The 23,330-nt window shown below is 40.8% G+C and overlaps 1 protein-coding gene across 2 annotated transcripts in view; it reads right to left on the bottom strand.

The window, feature by feature from the left end:
- Positions 1-22,986, bottom strand: part of Wdr47 (WD repeat domain 47) — a 55,835-nt gene extending 32,849 nt beyond the window's left edge. Inside the window, exons 1-4 of one of the 2 annotated variants that reach the window (XM_055618172.1) lie at positions 22,757-22,986; positions 6,210-6,376; positions 3,845-3,928; positions 550-634 (exon numbers count right to left, since the gene is read on the bottom strand). In XM_055618172.1, coding sequence (XP_055474147.1) covers positions 550-634; positions 3,845-3,928; positions 6,210-6,367 — 327 coding nt within the window. In that variant the 5' untranslated portion in view covers positions 6,368-6,376; positions 22,757-22,986. Of the gene's footprint in view, positions 1-549; positions 635-3,844; positions 3,929-6,209; positions 6,377-22,317; positions 22,390-22,756 lie in introns of those variants that run through there. The other variant, XM_055618171.1, reaches the window with a different exon arrangement.
- Positions 22,987-23,330: the final 344 nt, after the last annotated feature.

Below are 23,330 nucleotides of genomic sequence, written 5' to 3'. Positions count from 1 at the left end.
AGACAGACACCTAATACTGTCTCGTAGCACACACACATTCTCATTCTCTCTCAACACACACCTCACATATATACATATACAAACAAATGGATAAATATGCATATCCATCTATCCATCTTACTGTCGTGTAAACTTGCTTCCATCTTTAATAAATGTATGGTAAAATAATTATGTATACCATTTTGAAATAAAATTGCTTATGATCTGTGATCATTAAATGCTTTATTTGCATACCAGTAAATCCAGGGTCATGTAAATTTCTCTGTGTCAAAAACAAATCAAAAGAGGAAAAAGTTTAAGAGACCCTAGTCTGACTTACCTTAAAGGAAAAGAATATATACTCTTGAAGCATTTATATAGCACTTTGGTTTAAGTCACAGAACAATTTTAGAAGGACTACAGATTAAAAGTACTACATCTGCAAAACTACAGATCTTGCTTCATTATAGTTCAGAAAAACTTGGAAAACTCATAATAATCTTCTGGTTTAGTGAATAAAATAGCTGAAAACAAGACTAGGGCGCAAACCTTCAGGAATAAAAATCTTACATGCTGGGGCTCATCTTCTGCAGACATTGCATTGTTAACACACAAAGCTTCTAGAAACTTCTGCTTCAAGATAATATAACGGAATCTGTGAAAGAGGAAACATTAAAATGATTAAAAAAGTTGAACAATACCAGGCATGGTAGCATATATCTGCAAACCCAGACTCAGGAGATCAGATAAGGAGGATCATGAGTTGGAAGCCAACCTGGGCTACATGGCAAGGCATTATCTTAGAAAGTGAATGACAGCAAAGCCAAATCCTAGAGAGGAAACCAAAGTTTCTGAAGCACAACAGGCCAAATTTGTTCCATGCAGGGCTGCAGATGAAACCCAGGACTCAGCATATGCCAGGCATATATTCCATCAATTGCCTAGAGCACACTCCAGCAATTTTGTTTTATAAATGATCAAACTGGGCCAGCAAGATGGATACGCAGTTAAAGGTGCTTGCTTCCACACCTGAATATCCAACAGTCCTCTCTCTTCTGGCCTCTCGTACATGTATATCCATACAAACACACATGCACAAGCACAACTGAAAGAAAATCTAGAAAAAAACTTTCCAGTTTGATATTGGTAGATCAGACAGAAAGTGAGTACGGAAACAGAAAAGAAAAAGAAAGAAAAAGGAATAACAGGGAGCCATGGTAGGAGATGTACTAAAATCTACTTGTATAAATTCAATTCCCCAAACCTATGGCTATTCCCAAAATAGTTAAGATAAAAAGGAAATGCCAAGGAATTCTGGGAAAACAAGAGAAAAAAAAGTGAAAGAATCAAGAAGAAATTTCACTAGAATCCACATGTGACAAAATTTGTTATTTTGAGACTAAACAAGTTGACTACTTGCTTGAAAAAAAAAATAGCTCCATGATTAAGAATGTTTGCTGCGCTAGCAGAAGACCCATGTTCAGTTCCCAGTCCCCACAGAGAGCGGCTCAGCGCTGCCTGTAACTCCAGCTCCAGGGATCCCACACCTCTGCTCTCTTCAGTTACCTGCACAAACATGCAATAGCAACACACAGACACACCCACATGTATACATGAAATTTTCAAAGGACGTTGACAGAATTCAATGTCTCAAGGACAAATTTATAAGCTGGGAACATAGCTCCACTGTACAGCATTTCCCTACCATGTGCAGGGCACTGGTTTCTGTCCCTAGCGTCTGGGGAATACGGAAATCTACAGGGGTAGAAGAATACTTTATATAAAATGAGTACTTTTTTTAAGTGACTTATAGTTAGAAAAAAAGTAATTATTACAATCTGAACCTAGTATGACTAGCAGTTCAAACTTGGAAACAATATATACACTAGCAAATAAGTAACTACTTAAATTCAAAGACTTAAAGAAAAATATCCACAGTAAATGAACAGATAATATCTCAGAGAGGGGCTGGAGAGATGGCTCAGAGGTTAAGAGCACTGGCTGCTCTTCCAAAGGTCCTGAGTTCAATTGCCAGCAACCACATGGCGGCTCATAACCATCTATAATGAGATCTGGTGCCCTCATCTGATTTGTGGCATACATGCAGACAGAACATTTCATATATAATAAATAAATCTTAAAAAAAAAAAAAAGACTATCTCACAGAGGCACACGCTCTTAATCCCAGCACTTGAAGGCATGGGCAGGAGGATTTTTTAATTCAAGGCTAGCCTGGTCTACAGAGTTCCAGGATTGCCAGGACTATACAGTAAAACCCTGTCTCAGAAAAAAACAAAAACCAGCAACAACAAAAAAGGATATCTTGGGTCGGAGAGATGGCTCAGGGGTTAAGAGCACTGTCCTTTCAGAGGTCCTAAATTCAATTCCCAGCAACCACATAGTGGTTCACAACCATCTATACTGGGATCTGATGCCCTTCTGGCATGCAAGTGTACATGCAGATAGAGCACTCATCTACACAAAATAAATAAATACATTTTTAAAGGTCTATCTCAGGGAAAAACTATAAAAGACAAATTTTTATGTTAGGTGCTATGTACAGTCCCAGCTGACAGGAAACTTCTTATTAAGCACAAAAGACCTCAGCCTCATGATCCTCTTTGCCTCAGCTTCTGAGTACTAGAGTTACCAGTATCATCCACCATGCCCAACAAAAAATTGAAAAGTATACTATCTGAAATTTAAAACCCCATATTTATCATTATATAGCCAATAGAAAAGCTGGTCAAAATTAAATAAACCTAATCCATGAGAACAAAGAGGGAAGAGTGCTTTTAAAGAGGTGCAGGTGTGCTGGCAAACACTGTAGCCCCGCCCTGGAACGTGGCAGCCAGAAGATTACAAGTCCAGTCCATTCTTAACTATACAGCAGGAGTGTCTCTGAACAATTTGTATTCCTGTCGGGGGCACTAGGCTGGGCATGTAGCTCAGCTGGTGCAATGTTTGCCTAGCATGCACAAAGCTCTGGTTCAAACCCCAGCACTTCATTAACTGAGATTGGTGGTATACCCCTATATAAACCCAAGTACCCAAGAGGTGTAGGCAGGAGGATCAGAAGCTCAAGGTCACGCTCTAGTATTGAGTTTGAGGCCAACCCAAAACTAATGAGACCCAGTCTCAAAAGAAAAGAAAGCAGGGGCAGGCGTGGGGTGAGGCTGCAGCTGTAGTTTACTGGAGAGCATTTGTTAAGCATGTGTGAGGCCCTATGCTCAATCCCTAGAACCACAAACAAAAACTAAACAAAATCCTCAGTCCTATGGGTGAAATTCAATTTAATATTATATCCCAGAAGGAAAATGCAATGTAAGAGATACATTTTCATAGAAATAATGGCCAAAAATGTTTCAAATTGGAAGAATAAACATATAGCCCCCCTTCCCAACTCAGCAAACCCTAAGTAGGAAATGTCTGACAAATAAATGAGCAAATAAAAAAAGCATTTAAGCATATCATAATCAAACTCCTAAAAACTAATGATAAAGCATAAACTGTAAGGGCAGCCAGGGAGGGAAAGAGGAAAGGACATTGATTATGGTAACAGAATAAGGACACAAATTACAGCTGACTGCCCGTTGAACAATGAAGGCCAAGAGTCAGCGGAGAGAAGTCTTTCAAGTCTGCACTGATCTACCGTTGCATACTCACACTGACTAAGTAGATCTGCATATCAGACTTGCAAAGACTTCAAGAACTTTAGCTGTGTAAGTCTTCCTAGAGAGTGCTCCAATACAGCAGGGCACTGGTGCTGTCTCATAGGAAGGCTGCATCTGAAATGTATTCATTGCTGTTTGGTTGCTAGGTTGCTGTCAATGACAAGACACTAAAATTTAAAATAAAATCCTACCTTTTTTTGTCAAATTTTTCCATACATTCTAGAGGCTGAATGAACTGAAGAACTTCATCCCATTGACCATCCAGAATTAGCTGCCTAAATAAAGAAAAACCCAGAATGCTCACCAATTCTGGCTATATTAATAGATGACAGAAGAGATGACAAAACATGAAAAGCAAATAATGGAGATTAACCTCTGATTACTCAAACATAAGCAGTATTCTTTTACAATAACAATTTCTCAATTTTAGATTTGTGACAACAGTAAATTTATAAAAAGGATGGATGGACAGAAGGATTAACATAAGATTTCCAACATTTTATTTAAAAAATAATATAGCCAAACACAATATGTCACAGCAATTCTATAAAGGGATGTTTTAATCTTAAAAATGAAGGAAGGACACAATTTCAAAAGTATTTAAGATGAATATATTAGCTTAATAAAACACTTAACTATCCTGTAATTTTTTCCATTTTACCTCAGACCAGTAAAATTTCATCACATACCTATAGTGGAAGCTTTAGTTTCTTTAAAAACTCACTTATGTTATGCAAATATGTTTGTTGTAATCCCAAGTGTAGGATGTAGGAATGTTTTTAGTTTATCCACAGCTGATAGCAGCCTGTGAGGGAGGGAGGGAGAATGGGAGAGAGAGAGGGAGAGAGAGGCAGGAGAGAGAGGCAGGAGAGAGAGATGCTTCCAGAAACTCAGAGCACTTCAGAGGCTGCTGCTGAATCGTGCCACTGCTGCTGTTTGCCACTGTAGGAATCCTGACCACAAAGAGTGGAATCGCCCCAAGGAACTAAGTCTGAAAGGTCTTTATCCCATGTTCCTACCAACCTTATTTCTCTCCTACCTAGGGTCGGGGGTTTGAAGGGAGGTAGAGGCGTTTATGAGCCCCCTAATAAAGAAGGATTAAAAAACATTAAAGCCTACACACACCAACAGGCTCCTGGAGAGTGCTCAAGCAAGCACCAGTACTAATTCCAGAGGTAGCAACACTTGAAAGAAAAGGGCAAGCCGGGCACAGTGGCACATGCCTTAATCCAAAACTCAGAAGGCAGAGGCAGGCGGAACTTGGTCTACAAAGCAAGTTACTGGACAGCCAGGGCTACACAGAGAAACCCTGTCTCAACAACAACAAAAAAGACCAGGGCAAAACAGCACTACTTTAGTTCCCTCACTATAGCACTCAGTAGGTTCCTGAGGCCAGAAGATCTAGGGATACAAGGAAGTGCAACAAGTTTAATAAACCTCTGTGCTCACCTCTCAGCTTCATGTTTATGAATTAGGAACAGCTCATTTCTTTCAAAAATATCCTCCATCTCATGGGTATTTGGAATCATTAAAACAGAACATATTTATATGTGGGAGTTTGGTGTTTTCTTTTCCATCCAGGTCAGCTTGGGGTATATTCAGTTTTCTACTGTGGCAAATAATACAATTCCCCTTGCCCTGCAAATCCCCCTCTAAGACTTGTGCCACAGAAAATCAATTCAAGATATAAAAAGTCTCACATATAAAAGCTAATCAGTAGAGCTGATCAGTAATTTAAGAAAATTAGAAACGATCTAAAAATGGTGAACCATTAAGAGACTAAATTGAAAAGTTTTAACATATATTCTTGTAATCACAAAGAATCCCTGAGATTCAACAAAATAACTTTTTTTTTTTTTTTTAATGTAGCTCTGGCTGGCCTGGAACTATGTAAACCAATCTATCCTTGAACTCACAGAAATCTGCCTGCCTCTACCACTCAAGTGCTGGGATTGAAGGCATACACAACAATGCCTGGAAAAAAAAAATTGCTATCTGTTAAAAAAGGGGTTGGAGCTCTTCCTGAGGACCTGGGTTCAATACCCACATGGCAGCTCACAATCATCTCTGACTCCAGTTCCAGAAGATCTGATGCCCTCTTCTGGCCTCTGCAGGTACCAGGTATGCACATGGTGCACAGACATACATTCAGGTAAAACACACATACATATAAAACTGAAATATACATATGCAAGAATCACAATTGTTTCTAGGTAGTGGTGAATTTTCTTTATTTTTAATGATGAATATATTTTTATAATAAATGCTTCATTTTATGGAAGTCATTTCTATATACTTATGCATATTTTAGTAATATTTTCTTTACCTTCCAGTGCCTTGGATTTCTTGATACTACACTTTAAGGCTGTGACTGAAGACTATACATCTTACAACTGAAAACATTCTATAAATAAATTACTATACATTGCAAATATTCCATTATGAAAAGAAAACGTTACACTTATGGTCTTTCATGAGCATATTATACACATTACCATATTAATACTCTTCTTTGAAAGAGCTACATGTAAGCCTCATAGTAATATGTTAGCATACCTCAAGAAAAGCATATCATCTGAAAACAGGCCATTTATGACTCCACTTTCCTTCTCGAGAGCCAGCATACTAATGTGAAGCTTCTTTGAATTCAAGAAGTCCAAAATCAACTTAATGATTTCAACTTCTTTCACATTCACCGTTTCTTCTGCCGTCATATTGCTAGCCTAAATAAACAGGAACAACAAAAAGACTTAGTCCTCTTGTTTTATGGGTAAGTTTAATTGCCTAGAAATGACAGTGTTGCTTGGGAATTTTTAGTATATGTAATTCACAGAGGAATTACCTATCAAAACTGAGTCATTCTTTAGTGTGTTAAAAATATGGATTAGGGGGGCTGGAGAGATGGCTCAGAGGTTAAGAGTGTTGGCTGCTCTTCCAAAGGTGCTGAGTTCAATTCCCAGCAAACCACATGGTGGCTCATACCATCTATAATGTGATCTGGTGTCCTCTTCTGGTATGAAGACACATATGCAGACAGAGTACACTTCTACACAAAATAAATAAATAATCTTTTAAAAAAAATATGGATTACAAGCTGGGCATTGTGGCGCACACCTTTGAGCACTCATGAGTCAGAGGCAGGCAGATCTCTGTGAGTTCAAGGCCAGGCAGGCCTACAAAGCAAGTTCCAGGACAGCCGGGGTAGTTATATGGAGAAACCCTGTCTCCAAGAAAAAAAGGGAGGTAGGGCTCAGATTTTTTTTAAAGTACCAATCTGTGAGAAATACTGGAGTAATGACAGATTAAATGATGAGATCTGAAGTGCCTCAGAATAATCCAGCAGTAACAGTATCAGGCATGTCTAACACTCAGACACCGTGACACAGTGCCATCACCTACAAAGCCCATCTCAAGAACACCTCCCCTTTTCAAAAATCAGAATCCTAAGTAAGTTTACAATTTTCACTGAGTTGAATTCATATTTATCCTAGAAAACATGCAGCCTGTTGATCAAATGTTGGTCATTTGTGAATCATTTTGAAATTAAGCAAAATAAGGCTCAATTAAAACATACAACTTATAGGTAGTATCAGTGTCACAGGGGCAATAACAATTATATTTCAGTACTTCAGAATTCCTTCTACTGAGATTGGATCAGCCATGGGCCTAAGGGAAAACCAAATACGATTGTTCTGATAAAGGAACATAGTAATATAACTCCTAAGAACATTCTGTTATACCTTATAGATCAATATCTCAGCCATCATCAGAGAAGCTTCCTCTTGCAGTAGATGGGAACTAATACAGAAACTCACAGCTGAACAATGCAAAGAGTGAGACTTTAAAAGACTCAGTCATAGAGGGGATGACTTCATCAAGCTTCTCACCTCCCCTCAAGGCTCGGAGCACTATGCAGAAGAGGAAGCAGGATTCTAGAAGCCAGAGGGGATGGAAGACAACAAGGAAACACTGGCTTCCAGATATAATAGTACTAATGTGCATATGACCCCACAGACAGCATGGGCTTGCACAGGTCCAAGACAGATGGGATCCCAGTGCGGAGAGGGGGACGTTGACAGAAGCTCCCACCCCTAACCAAGAAGCTATCTCCAATTGACAACCCCTGGCAAAGGGGAAATTAGTTTTCCCCAATAGAGTCTCACAGGGTATATAAACCACACTTACGGTCCCATGCCAGGCGGCAGATGACCAACACAAAACAAACTCAATATTTCTGTAGACTTTTTGTGACATACTGCTTTGTTTGGGAATATTTTTTTATCTTGCTGATCTTTTGCATGTGTATTATAGTTTCCAGTCTTATGTTTTATAGATTTTTTGGGTGACTGTTTCTTATACTTTTTCTTTCATTGTTTTTGTTTTTTTGTTTTGTTTTTTTCTCAAAAGAGAATGAAGGAAGGGTAGGGAGTTGTATGGATGGAGAGGTAGGGAGGATTTGGGGGAGGGAAAACCATGATCAGAATACTGCATGAAAAAAAAAATTTAATAGCAAAAAATAAAATAAAATTCCTCCTAAAATGCTTACTTATACATCTGCAATGATACAACTAAATAAATTGGCTATGAAAGTAAAAAGATTTACAGCTAGGAGGACTGAAAAACCATTAGATTAGTGCTCTCATTTTGTACACACCATATACAACTGTATTTTTAAGATGTTAATACTCAGCAAATACTCAGGCTCCTGACAGGCTATAAGAACACTAACGAAGGCTGCTCTCTCTTTCCCACATCTACTGTGAGAATGGAGACCATTCTCAGCAATCAGACCCATCCACATTCCAGAAAATGTGACATCCACACTGTTATTGTAAAGGGCCCTAGGAGTCCTCCAGGGGGACTTCCATCACATCAACATCAAGCTGAATCTTCTTGGAAAGAAAAACAACAGGCTCTGGGTTGACAAATAGCTACTGTCTGAACCATCTGCAGACATGTTCAGAACATGATCAAGGGTGTTACACTGGGCTTCCGTTACAAGATGAGGTCTGTGTATGCTCACTTGTCCATCAATGTTGTTATTCAGGAGATGGGTCTCTGGGTGAAAAATCCATCTTCAGGGTTTGAGTGGGGTCAGGTATTGCTCACTCTGTCCCTAGAGCCTAGATGGATAAGTTAATCCTTGCAGGAAATGATACTGAACTTGTTCCAAATTCCATGGCTTTGATCCAACAAAGCACAACAGTTTACAGCAAGGATATTAGCAAGTTTTTAGATGGTATTTGTGTGTCTGAAAAGGGAACATGCAGCATGGCAAGTTACCTAGCTCCAGAAACAAGAGCCCAGATTGTAAGTCTGATTTGGGATATCTTTGGGGACAATAAATATAAAATACTTCTATTAAAGCAAAACAAACAAACAAACAAGCTCATAGTAGGGCTGGCAATATGGCTTAGGAAGCAAAGACTCTTGCTGTCAAGCCTGACAAACCTGAGCTCAACATCCAGGACAGTGGAAGAAGAGAAGAGACTCCTGACAAGCTGTCCTTTAACTTGCACACTCCATGGCTTGCAAAGACTCACACATAAACAAAATAAATAAATATATGTAAAAAATTCAGAGCAATACAAAAGCTTACTATGCTAATGGACTGGCTGCAAAGAAAAAGTGACCTGATGACTAACAGAAATGTAAGAAAGCATTGTCTTTCTCAATGGACCAAGTCAATCTAACTAAGCTCACAGAAACATAAGCACATGCTTGTAGATAACCAGTTTTGTTCTTTTCAATCTGCTTAATTTTTGTCAATTTATTTCTTCATAAAAAGGAATGCAAACATACAGCCAACTAGAACCTTCTCATTAACAAATAGCATATTGTCTCTTATGCAGAGAAGCTAACATGGATAATGAGCAGAATCTGTCAAGAAAAGAATTATTCAACTAAAAAAAATTTCCTTTGAAACATAGTCAATATGTAGGCCCAGCTAACCTGCAACTGGCTATATGAACCAGATTGGCCTCTAACTCAGAGATCTACCTGCCTCTACCTTCTGAGTACTGAAATTAAAGGTGTGCATCACCATACCAGGCTTATGTATTTATGTGTATGGGTATTTGTCTTGCTTGTATGTCTGTGCACCACACTCATGCAGGACTCCAGAAGAGGACATAAGATCCCTTGCCACTGGAGTTGTGAGCTATCATGAGGATGTGAGCCTCAAACCCAAGCCTGCTGGGAGAGCAGCCAGTGTGCTTAACTGCTGAACCATCTCTCCAGCCCCTCAACTCCAATATTTAGTGATAGAAGAGTAAAATAGTTTGGGGCAGGGGAGATGACTCCGCAGGTTAAAAGGCCTGCTGCCCAGCCTGAAGACCCAAGTTTCATCCCCAGGACCCACATGATCAAGGGAGAGAACCAAATCTTCTCTGAAGGTCAGTTGTCCCTTTACCTTCAGGTGGTGTGGGTGTGCACAGGCACACACGTATGTAAATACAAATGTGATTTTTAAAACCTTTTAAAGAGTAATATGTCTATTTCCACAGTACTACAGTGCCTGCTTCAGCTAACAGATAAACACAAACCTCTCTCCCAAAGGCTAACTGTCCAGTTCCTCACACTCAGATTCTCCCTTTGCTACATCCTCCTATTTGTCCACAAGAGGATAAAATAGTGAGGGCTCTACACACTAAATTCTGACCACATTTCAGAACTATATCCTTGTGATTTCTCCCAAACACACTGCACACCGATTAGCAATCTTAACATTCCCCAAATCTTCATATAATTCTTACTAAAGAGAAAAAAGAAAGAAAAAGAAAAACAAAAACAGGCTTTAACTAATTTCACTTGAAGAAATACTATTATGCCATTCTCATAATGAGATCTTAGGGGCATTTCACTGACATTACCATGTACCAACTACACAGTTGGCAAGAATTGAAACTACAATTTTCTAATGTAGCTCAGTGTAAATATTTTACAGGTCTCACAGTCAACAGTTAGTCTAAATATTAAAGTAATTCTAGAATGAAATTTAACTCACAACCATGTTTAAAGGTCTGTCATGTTACTTAGGCTGGTCTCACATGATCCTCCAGCTTCCCTATAATCAGGATTATAGCCATATAGCGCTGTGACCAGCACAATAACAAGTTTAATGCTACATTACTTTTCACCAATAATGCCTAAAGGAAAAAGATACACACTCTCAAAAACATTTACGTTATACTGACTCTTGAATAGGTAGCAGAAAATATAGTCTAATTAATCTAGAATTAGTTCAGGTTTGGAAAAGAAACTAATTAACAATAGACAACTTAATTCTGTATTTGGAATTCCCAGTAGAAAAGTACATATTTTAATCACTCAGTTCAGAAATTTTAATCTAAAAGTTTCACTCTTTTAGGATACAATATAAACATACACACACTTAGAAGATATTGAACGTAATTACTCTTTTCTAGCCCCATACTGACACATTCACAGTAGCTTAGCTTGCTGACCACCATGCCCATTTTTTTGTGTACTTGTTTTTTTTTTGGGTTTTTTTTTTGGGGGGGGGGGGGCGTGGAGCAAAGAGAAGGAGGAGCAAGACAAGGGCTTACTTTATCATCCAGTCTAGTCTCAATTCCCAGTTTCAAATGGCATCTCAACTCAGCAACTGAATTGCTCGGACTATACTTATGTACTGCTACACGTAACTCTAAAATTATCTTTTCAAACACATGCAAGTCAGCCATAGTTGCACACACCTATAATCCTAACACTCAGGAGGCTGTGGCAGGAGGATCTCAAGATCAAGACCAGCAGGGTTAGACAGTGAAACCCTTGTCTTTAAAAGACAGTGTAGGGAAGGTATGGAATTATAACTCAAGGGCAGAGCGCTTGATTTATGTGCTGAAGGCCCTAGCTTCAATTCCCAGTGGAGGCAGGGCAGGAGAAGGACACCACGAATGTTCAACTAATGCTAGTTAAATGAACTTGAGATGCAAAAAGTCATTGGAAAAAAAAAATGCTTCTTCTAAAGCCAGAAGAAGTTACCTTTATTTCCAACTTCTCTAAATGTTTTTGTTTGTTCTTTAATTGGATTCTGGTCCTTTGATCTAACAATTTTGTAACAGTAAATGCTAAAAGCTGGAAATGTTTACTTAGCAAAGAATTCACAAAGCAACAATACAGGAAGGTATGTATAGTTCACCGAAATGGAGGTGGTGTCAATGCCTGCATCCCCATTAATAAATAACACAACGTGAAATTGTATGATTCTTAGGGTTACTTTTTCCTGATATTCAATAACTGAACTAGATGACACAAATACTTTTTTTTTTAACATAAAAAAAGAAGGGCTAGAAAAATGGCACAGTGATTAAGAACACTGGCCACAAGCCTGGTGGCGCAGGCACACACCTTTTATTCCCAGGAACAGAAGGGCAAAGGCAGGTGAATCTCTGAGTTTGAGGCCAGCCTGGTCTACAGAGGGCGTTCTAGGACAGCCAAGGCTACACAAAGAAACTCTGTCTCAAAAAACAAGTAAGCAAGCAAGCAAACAAACAAATCAAAACCACTGGCTGCAGCTGCTCACAGTTACGAAGAGGCAGGTACATCTACATACTGAGTTCCAGGACAGCCAGGGGCACAAAGAAAGATGCTGTCTCAAAACAAAACAACAACAACAAAACAAAACAAAAAACCCTGCTCTCTTCCAGGAGACATGGAGTTCAATTTGCAGCACCCACATGACAGCTCACAACCATCTCTAATTCCAGGCCCAAGAAAAAAGATGCCATGTTCTAATATCTCTAGGCACTATATACAGGCAAAACACCCATAAATACAAAATATAAATAAAAAAAGTTTGAGTATAAAATAATATAAGTGAATATAAAATAATATAAAGTTTTAGAGTTGGGAAGTGGTGGCACAGGCCTTTAGTCTTAGCACCCAGGAGGCAGAGGCAGGTAGATCTCTGAGTTGGAGGCCAGCCTGGTCTATAGAGAGAACTCTAGGACAGCCAGGGCTACACAGAGAAACCCTGTCTCGAAAAACAAAACAACCACAAAACAACAACAACAACAACAACAAAACCTTAATTTTAGAAATCTAAGATTAAAGATCAATGCTAACAACAGATTGAAAATGGTAACAGAAATGTATTTTTATATGAAGAGAAAAAATTTTTCATAAAAAAAAATCACTAGCTGCAATAGTAATCTCACCACTCAGGAGGCCACATCAAGACTACTAAAATTTAAAATCAGCCTGAACTTAAAGGCAAACTTGGGCTACACCACAAGACAATGTCTCAAAAAAAAAAAAAAAAAAAAAAAAAAATCAGTGTTAGCTTTCTAAGCAAATATCAATAGAGATGACTTAACAGTTTCTTTGCAATGACATTGCTTACTTAAAACACAGGATTAGAAAGAAAGAAAATATGGGAGGCTAAAAATGGTTCAGAAGTTAAAACTGAGGAAATCAGAACAGTCTAAACTTTATGGTCATAAAAAAGTGCTTACAGCCTCGTCTCTATAGTTTGCCTTTCATTTTTGTGATTTGTTCCAACTCATACTTTAGTAACAGGAAGCAAATATTCTGGTGGGTACTATGAAGTCTGAGATAATCAGAAATGTTGAAGTTATACGGTCAGTTAAATAAAATAGATTTTCTTTAGGTCATTTACAAACAAAACTTTACTTCTAACTACAAAGCTCCATTATATCTGCTAATCATCTATGTTTGTAAACACACGTGTCCTTTCTTAATGCTGATAACTGTCTTCTGATTATTATTCTAACTTACCTTCCAGAGCTGTGGCTGGTTTGTGTCCCACAGAAACAGACTGTTCATATAAAGTGCCGAGCTACCGTGCACCACGCTCTGGACCACACAGAGCAGGTGTGATGGTGCAGACCTGCAATTCCGGCCCACAGGAGGAGGAGGGGGAGGACCAGAAGGGCAAGTCATCCTCAGCCAGTGAGGGCTACTCAAAAAATTAAAGAGGGGCTGGGCGGTGATGGCGCACACCTTTAATCCCAGTGCTCCAGAGGCAGAGGCAGGTGGAGCTCTGTGAGTCTGAGACCACTGGTCTACAGAGTGATTTCCAGGACAGCCTGGGCTACACTGAGAAACTTGTATCTCAAAACACAAAACAAAAAAAATTAAAAAAAAAAAAAATAAAGGGGAGGGGGCTGGAGAGATGGCTCAGCAATTAGAAGCACTGGATGCTCTTCCAGAGGACCCAAGTTCAAATCCCAGCATTCATAGTTGTTACTAACTCCAGTTCCATACATATGTATGTCCATAAATAGACATACATACAGGCAAAAATCAATGCACATAAAATGAGGAAATCAATCTTAAACAAAAATTAAAAAGGGCACAGAGAATTGACTCAGTACCTAACGGCACAAAACATGAAAACTGGGATTCATGTGTTAGAAGGAGAGAGACTACTCCCACAGGCTATTCTCTGACCTCCACATGTGGACAATGGCATTCACGCGTGCGCACACAGACACACACACACACACACACACACAGAATAAACCTTTTAAAGATAAAAAGAAACACATTATGCCTGAACATGGTAGCACATTACTAAATCACAACAGTGGAATAAAATGGTTGGGACTATGACAAGAATATGAGTTACAGCCAACTTGTTACAATGCGAGACACTATCTCAAAATAAGTAAAAGAAACATGATGTTTAAAGCCTGGTGCCATTTTAGCTGTAAAATAAAGCAAGCTTAAATCATATGTTGTACATATACCAAAAATGTCTCTAGAAAAAGACACAAGGAGTTGGTAATAATGGTTGTGTTCCAAAGACCTAGATAAGAACTGAGAATGATGATGACTTTCTATTATACAATCTATTAAATCTTCTGAATTTTGTAGCATTTACAAATATTACATATTCAAAAATTTAAATATGGAGCTAGAACGATGGCTCAGCAGTTAAGAGCTTGTTGCTTTTCCAGAAACCCAAGTTCAGTTCCCAGCACCCACATCAAGTGGTTCACAACCACTTGTAACTCAAGCTGTATTCAACTCCCTCTCTGCAGGCAACTGTATACATGTGGCGTATACACAAAAATTTTTTTAAATAAAATAAAAATTACTACATAAATTTGAGTGTTGCACAAAACAGTAATTCCAGCACTTGAGAAGTTGGAACAGGTAGATGGCAAGTTCAAGCCAGCCTACACTACATAAAGTTGCAAGCTGACCTGAGTGACATAGCAAGACCCTATATCAAAAAAAAAAAAAAATTTTTTTTTTAAATAATAAAGCATAGCAAACAGTTATGTCAGTTATGGTAGCACACAGTTTAAAAATACCAGCACACTGGAGATAGAAGCAAGCAGATCTCTGTGAGTTTGAGGCCAGTTTGCAAAGAAAGCTCTAGGCCACTCAAGGTTGTCGAGACCCCCCCCCACACACACACACAGAGACAGAGAGAAAGAAAGGGAAAAAGAGATAGAAAGAAGCAAACACACAAAGAAACAAAGAAAGGTAGACACCTGGAAGCAGAAGTGGTCAATTCTAAGTCAGCCTAGTCTACACAGTGAGAGCCAGGACAGACAGGCACCTGCACCCATATGCACCCCCCACGTACCTACAGATAAAAATAAACCCTAGAGTAACAAAGTAGTATGCACATAATGAAGTAATATCACTTCAGAGTGATTTGTACTTTCTCATAACCCAAGACAGCTTCTCACACTTGCATGATCTACAGATATAGCAATATATAATTAGGAATCATTTTATTATTGCTATGATCATTTAGCAGAATAATAGTAACAGGTTTTCCCTTAGGGCCCATGACCTCTCTAGTCATTACCAGGTATGTGTCCCATCTTATAGAGCAGGCCTTAAATCCAATCAAAAAGTGTTGTTTTAAATACAAAATCCCAAACAATGAATTTTAGTAATAAAGACTCAGGTGCCAGATGCTGGAGTGAAAGCCTGCTAGCTCAGAGAGGCAGAGAAAGCACCCAGCTGACCTTCCTACTCAGCCAGTGTCCCAGAAGGAAAAAGCTGTTCTCCATTGCTGACTTTAAAACCCTTCAAACTGAATGTCCCTCCTTTCTACTTCCAGTGTGTCTCTATCTGTCCTCCAGACTTCCTATCACTCTGTTTTTTTTTCCCCATATTTACTTCCTGTCAACTGATTGTTTGCTTTGCCTCTTGACAGAGGGTTAACTTTATTTAATCCTGTTTACAGAAAGCTCTTGGATTAAAGGTGTGTGCTAGGGCTCAGCCACACCACAACTAGGAACAGGTTTTTCTAGTACACAATCTCGGGGTTCACAGTGTAACCAAACAATGGCAGGTTACTCTGATAACATTTATGCCACTATCAACCTATTAAGGATAACACTGCATTGGCAATAGCTTGTAATGTTTGGGGGAGGTCTATGGAATCCAATGACCAACAATTCAAAAAGATGTAATCCATTCTTGGTGCTGCTTTTTGGTTTGTTTGTTTGTTTGTTTGTTTGTTTGTTTTTGAGACAGGGTTTATCTGTGTGGCCTGGGCTGTCCTGGGTTCACTTTGTAAACTAGGCTGGCTTCGAACTCAAAGAGATCCACCTGCCTCTGACCTCCTGAGTGCTGGGATTACAGGTGTGAGCCACTGGGCCCAGCTAGTGGTAGGGGTTTTATTTGGTGGCACATAACGTTTAGTTGGGCTATTGTTTCCCGTCATTACATGGTAATGCTACTTAAACTCCTTTTATATTTTAGGAAGCGTTTACTGTAGTAGGTTTCCAAGTGGCTTTTCAAAGGCCGTTAACATTAGTTATACCTCCTCCACCTTGCCCTCCCATCCCCATAATTAATCACCCTGTTCTCATTTCCCATTTATCCCTTTATAACACCATATCGTATTTTTTCCTTCCTTGAAACATCCCTTCCTTCCCTCAAAGTGTCCTGATCATCTACTAGCTACTTAACCTCTGTGAGTATTTAAATGAAACACACCTATCTAAAGCACAAAAACTAACATCCACATATGAGAAAAAAAAAATGCAATGCTTGTCTTTCTGGATCTGGAATGTCTCACTCAGGATGACTGTGGTGTACACTTGTAATTCCAGATACCTGAGAGGCTGAGGCAGTGGTATATGCTCGAACCTTGGTAATTCCAGGCAGTCTTGAAACACAAAAAAGATTCCATTTCAAAGGAGGATCATCATCACCACCATCACCATCAACATATACAGCTCAGGCTGGTCTCAGACTGAGTGCTTCGGAAAAGGAATGCACCATGCCAGCAGGTTTCTGACATGAAGACAACTTTTAACTTTAAAATTAAATATCTAAGGCTGAAGGGATAAACCAGCAGTTTAGAGCACATACTACTCTTGCAGAGGACCCAAGTTCAGTTCTTACACCTATATCCAGTGGCTTACAACACCCTTCAACTCCAGCTCCCAATGATCCAACACCCTCTTATGGCCACAGAAGGCACCTACACACACATATAGCATTTGCACACATACACTCACACATGAATAAAAGTAAAAATAAAACCTAAAATTTTTAAACAAAATTAAGCCAAAATTATAAAAATGTTTAGAATTAGATCACAAAGGTCTATTCTATTACTGAGCTAAAAACTAGAGCAGAATCCTCAAAACAAGATAAACTGCTGTGTTTTCAATACATAAACACTTAGACTTCATGTATATTATAATGGAGCCTTACAAAACCATTCTCCACATCTCCTACCATCTGGATGAGGTTCCTCTGAATATACACAAACATCTATCTTAATTAAAGCACCTACAATAGAACACAGTATTTCTGGTATGGTATGGTCAGTAACTATATACAGTAAAATTAAGACTTCCCATAATTTATTCGTGATCTTAAGATTTATTTAGTTATACATATGAGCACTCTGTTTGCATGTGTGCCTGCATGACAGAAGAGAACATCACATTCCATTATAGATGGTTGTCAGCCAGCACGTGGTTATGGGGAATTTTGAACTCAGGACCTCTGGAAGAGCTGACAGTGCACTTAACCACTGAGCCATCTCTCCTGCCCTATTTTGTGATCTTCTTGTTGCATTACCTAAAGTTTCATCACCAAACCTATTCTCCCTCTCTCCCCGCCTCCCTCCCCCATTCTCTCTTTTTTTTAAAAGCATTAATATAGTCTAGGTTGGCCTGGAACTTGCTATGTAGACAATGGTACCTCCAAGTTCACAGGGATTACAGACATGAGCCACCAGGCCCAGTTGCTTTTTTAAGGCAGGCTCTTCATGTAGCTCAGGCCTCAAACTCACTGTGTAGCAGAAACCAACTGTGAACTAACTGAGCCTCCTGCCTCCATCACCAAAGGCTGATACTACATCTGTGTGCCACCACACCCAGCTCCCGCATTTTTATATTCAAGCTGATAAACAAAAATTGCCTAATTCTATCCCTAACCTCTCAAAACAGTGTTTGAAAAAAATGTTAAAACCAGAAGTTAGAGATGTGGTTTGTGGTTAAAGGTATGCGCTGCTCTTCCAGGAACTGCGGTCTGTTCCCAGCACCGACTTCAAACCGCTCACAGTCACTTGGAACTCCAGCTCCAGGGAATCGAACACCTCTAGCCTCTTTGGGTACCAGCACTAACATGCACATACCCCACACAGAGATGTACGTGTACATGGGGGTGCATGCGTGCACGCACACACACAATTAAAATGCATGAATCTTTAAAACAAAACCATGTAACTAGGACTGGCAAGATGCCTCAGCAAGCAAAGGCACTTCCCACCATTGGACCTGAATATGATCCCAGGGCTCACATGATGGAAAAAGGGAGCCGATTACTTCATGTTGTCCTCTGACTGCTGCGCCTGCACTATGCATACACAAAGAAAATAAGTAAACAAATAAGTGTAATAAAAGTCTTAAACATATATTTAAGTATTTTTTTATGTGCTAACACTAGCCTGTATACCTCTGACCCAATGGTTAAGTTACTACGGTGAATGTGAATATACACACACACTCACACACTCAGTTTGAAGAAACTGGGGCTGGGGAGATGGCTCAGTGGTTAAGGGCACTGAGTGTTCTTCCAGAGCACCTAAGTTCAATTCCCAGCACCCACATGGCAGCTCAAACTGTCTGTAAGTCCAAGATCTGACACCTTCATACATACATGCATGCAGGCAAAATATCAATGCACATAAAATAAAAATAAATAATTTTAAAAACAAAGTGTGATATTTTATAAAAAGCATGAAATAAAGAATATCTAAAGAAAATGATATATAAAATACCAAGGCAGTTCAGGGGGCAATGAAGTTTCTTGCTAAGAATAAGTATAAAAAATTATTCTTCTCTTTAAACTCTGTGTTGTGTTTTTTAATGTGTTTGCCTGCATGTGCCCCTGTGCACCACTCAGGTGCCTGGTGCCTACACAAGTAAGAAGAGGGTGTTAGAAACCCTGGATCGGAGTCACAGATGGTTACAAGCCACCATACGGGTGCTGGGATCCAGGTTCTCTAGAAGGGCAGCCAGTGCTCTCAGCCATGGAGCCATCTCTTAGCCCCAGGTTACTAGTCTTTGAATCTACAAAGAGAAAGTAAAAAGGTACTAACGTTTATTTACATTGGGTCCTGGGCTAGACGCTTCTATACATCATCCATATAATCCTCATGCCCCTGTGATTATCATTTTGCAGGTGATTACACTTATGCTCAGAGGCGTGAAACTTGTCTCCAGAAAAAAATAATTAAATGGCCGAGAAAAAAATGAGTCAGTCTAAACCAGTGGTTCTCATCTTCCTACTGCTGCAACCCCTTAATACAGTTCCTCATGCTGTGCTGACCCCAACCATAAAACTATTTCCATTGCCACTTCATAACTGTCATTTTTCTAGTGTTGTGAATCATAAATAAATATCTGATATGCAGGATATCTGATGTGCAACCCCTGTGGAAGGGTACTTCAACACCCCCCCCAGGAGGGGTCACAACCCACAGGTTGAGAACCACTGACTAAAATTCTGCCCCATTCTCACTACAATACTTTCTACAGAACTTAAAACGAGAGGGGATAAGCTCTTGGGGACTCACGCCTTTGATTCAAGCACTTCTTGGGAGGCAGAGGCAGGCAGATCTCTGTGATTTCGAGGCCAGCCTGGTCTTCAGAGTGAGTCCCAGGACAGCCAGGGCTACACAATAAGACCATGTCTCAAAACAAAACAAAACAAACAAAAAAAAAAAGCAAGCAAACAAACTACAAAAAAAAAAAAACCCCACAAGGGTTTCTTATTATCTAATTATAAAATTATTAGAATTTAAGTAACAGTGAACCTTTTAAAAATTGAAATTATAGGCTGAAGATGGTTCAGCATTGGCTGTTCTTCCAGAGGATCCTAGTTCAATTCCCAGCAGCTCACAACTGTCTGTAACTCAAGTTCCAGGGGATCTGACACCCACACACAGGCATCAGGGGCCTGAGTGGCACACAGATGCAGGCAAAACACTCAGACACATTAAATAATACAATACAAAGTTTAAAGAGAAGAATAATTTTTTATGCAGGCAAAACACCAAAGCACATACAAGAAAATTTAAAAGTTATAAAAAAATTAGAATTATAAAAATGAAATTTAACTTTTTTTCCTGTGCTATGTGAGGATTTGTCATTCATTAGCTAAGAAGGCCTAAGACAAAGTTTCTTAAACATTTGTACTTAAAGACAGAAGAAGCTAAACACAGATTAGAGTTCACTTAGCTTCAACAAACTCCAACAGAAAATCTATTTTGAGATCACTAAATGTTACCTTAGAAAGTAATGCTGATATTGCCTTTGTGTCATCTTTGATTTGTATAAATATATCCAATTCGCCAAGTGAAATTAAGGACTACTTCATGTGTACTTCACTTACAGCCTACAGATCTGTTCCTTGGATACTGAAGCTTATTCCTCCTTGATTGCTCTGTTGCTCTGGGGATCAAGCCCAGGGTCTTGTGGATGCTAGACAGTATTCAGCCACTGAGCTACTACCCCAGCCTGAAATGGTGTCAATACCTCAATTTGAAAAAGCTTAGGTCAGAGAGGATAAAGTTATGTCTTCATTAGTCAAGAACTGGTGACCCACAGTGAGGATTACCTAGTGCCAAATATAACGCGTCAGTTATTAGCACTAGTCTTACTTGCAAGGAAGTGCCACTAACCCACATACAAGAAGAAAGCCTCCTTCCCCCACAGCACCACAGTAAACAAGGAAAAAAAAAAAAAAAAAAAAAACTCTACAGAAATGGGGATACACTTCAAATGTTCCCATAAATCCTTCCAGGCCACTAAAATGAATAAGGTCTTGGATCTAGAAATGTTAAAAAGATTACACAGAAAATGATAATGATCTTTGTCAGTGTTCCCCTCTAACAAAGGTAGTCAACAGATGCCTTAAATTTTTCTCAAAGTGCTTGCAAATGAAGTGATTTATTCCATATCACAGTCCACTCTCAGACTAAAACAACACCAGGCATTATCCCTGTTTTACAGAATAAGAAAACAAGGTCAATGATAGGATAAATATCTCTCCCAAGACTGTAATTACAGTAGCAAAGAGTCGCTTAAATCCAGGCAATCTGATTTCCAGGGAACTGACCTACCAAGGAAAATTGGACCTTTTTCTTATTTTGAAATGTTTTTCAACCTGTAGCATATACTAAACAAGTCATATGGTGTCCATTCAGTAACAAATGATTTCACAAACAAAAGAGACTGTGCACAATTATGTAACTGGAAACCCTGGTTAGCACTCTTGCTCTCTTGTGATACACTCCTATTACTGATTTTCATAAGATAGACAAAAACTAGAAAGTGACAGGGAGGGAAACAACACAACCAATAATGTTTATGTTTTGGTTGTTTACAATATACTGTTTTGGATTATTTATTTGTCTATCCCATTTATGTGTTATTTTGTTGTTGGAAGCAATGTACCATCCCCAACCCCCAAATCTTAATGTACAATGATTCATTACATCTTCCTTCTAAATAAAACCTCCAGAATGTGCCATATAAAGGAAAATAGGCTCCTAGGCATTTCTCCTTTCTAGTAAGATGTTAACACAACATGCGCCAACACTTGAAACAAGAACAACAAAAAAAATGAACTTGTATTTTCTGTGACAAAGATTTACAGCCCTTTTAAACCTGTACGTTAATTTCTGTGCCATTAACTTTTTATAGGATTCTATGAACTCTACAACAAAGGAGGAAAACTGTCAGGATTTCAACCGATGAATCTGGGTGGAACAAAGACTTCTCCTTTCATTACGCAGAGAGAACCAAGTTGCCAAAAAAAAAAAAAAAAGCTCCCTCAGACACCGTTCGTAGTTACTAAGTGCGTGCCTGGATGTACAGGGGGAAAAATCATCAGGTCAAATACTGCCCGTTGCCTACCTTGGTTCCTGCCCCTTGGCCAAAGGCGTCGTCCCAGGGGTAGTGCCCCAATCTTTTTCTCCCCGATACAGCTAAGGGGCTTAACCCTCTGAGTTCCACAACCTCCGGGCGTCCCCCAGAACAACCCGCGTCCGAAATTGGGCCGAGGGCTCTGTCCCCACCCTTCCAGAACCCCACAGTCCCGCTCCTAGTGACCGCTGATGTCAAACAGGGCAAACCCCGAACCCCACACACCCCCGAGTCCGCCCCCGGCCCCGCCACTCCCTTACCCATTCGCCGGCCGAGGCGAGCTGGGAAAGGGACGAGAGCCCTCAGCCTCGCTGCAGCCCAGCAGAGGGGCCAGGCAGATGCGGCGCAGACAGGCCGCCCCGCGCCCCTCGGCAGCGGCGGGGTGGGGACCCCACGCCAGGGCGAGGCGCGTCGCTCCGCCGCCGGAGTCGGGCTGGCCACGGAGGGAAGGTGTGGTCCAGGAACGGGGGCCCGGCGAGGCGGCCCGGGGGAGTCGCAGGTCCACCCGGGCCTCGCCCGCGACCCATCTTCTCGCCGTCACCACCCGAGCCTACCCACGACACCCCTCCGCCCGGCCGCCAACGCCGCCCCGGGGGCCGCGGGGTCTGCGCCTCCGCAGGCTCGTGACAGGTGGCGACGGGTGACCATGGCAACCCACGGTGCGCGGCGGCCCGCCCCCGCCTCCTGGAATCCACTCACCTGAAGGGCTCCCGGGCGGGGCCGGCGGAAGCGGCGGAGGAAAGCGCGGCGGGGAGGCCCGGCGGCCGGGGCCCCAAGGCGGCCAAATCCGGGCTGAGGCGGCGAGCGCGAGGGCGGCGGTCTGGGCTCGGCAGCCCGCGCGTCAATCCATCCGCTCGGCGGCCGGCCCTGCTCGCGTCTGCCCCGATCCCGCCTCCCACCGCTCGGCCCCGCGACTGCGGTTGTCAAGCGCCGCTGGAGAGGAGCTCCAGCCGCCAGCTGCAGCCAATCACTGCACGTCCCCGGGGCCGCCTCAGGACCCCTCCTCGCGGGGCGGCTAGGCAGGTGCCTGCGTAGAAGAGAGTCATCTGGGCCGGCTCGAGACGATAGGGCGGGGCCTTCAGGCGGGGCCTAAGGGTTGGCGGCCCTGGAGGCTCCCCGCTCTCAACTTCTGTGCCCTGAAGGGTTAGGAGATGCCTGTGAGGAGGATGCTGGCCCTGGATCGTCGGCGACACTGTGTGTGTGTCGCAGAATAGCGTGGACAGGTGTGGTAGTTTGAATGAGAATTGCTCCCATAGATTCACACATTTGAATG

The sequence above is a fragment of the Psammomys obesus genome, unplaced genomic scaffold, assembly GCF_907164565.1.
Source record: "Psammomys obesus unplaced genomic scaffold, mPsaObe1.curated_primary_1811, whole genome shotgun sequence".
NCBI lineage: Eukaryota > Metazoa > Chordata > Mammalia > Rodentia > Muridae > Psammomys > Psammomys obesus.
This window is presented reverse-complemented; position numbering and strand designations above follow the sequence as displayed.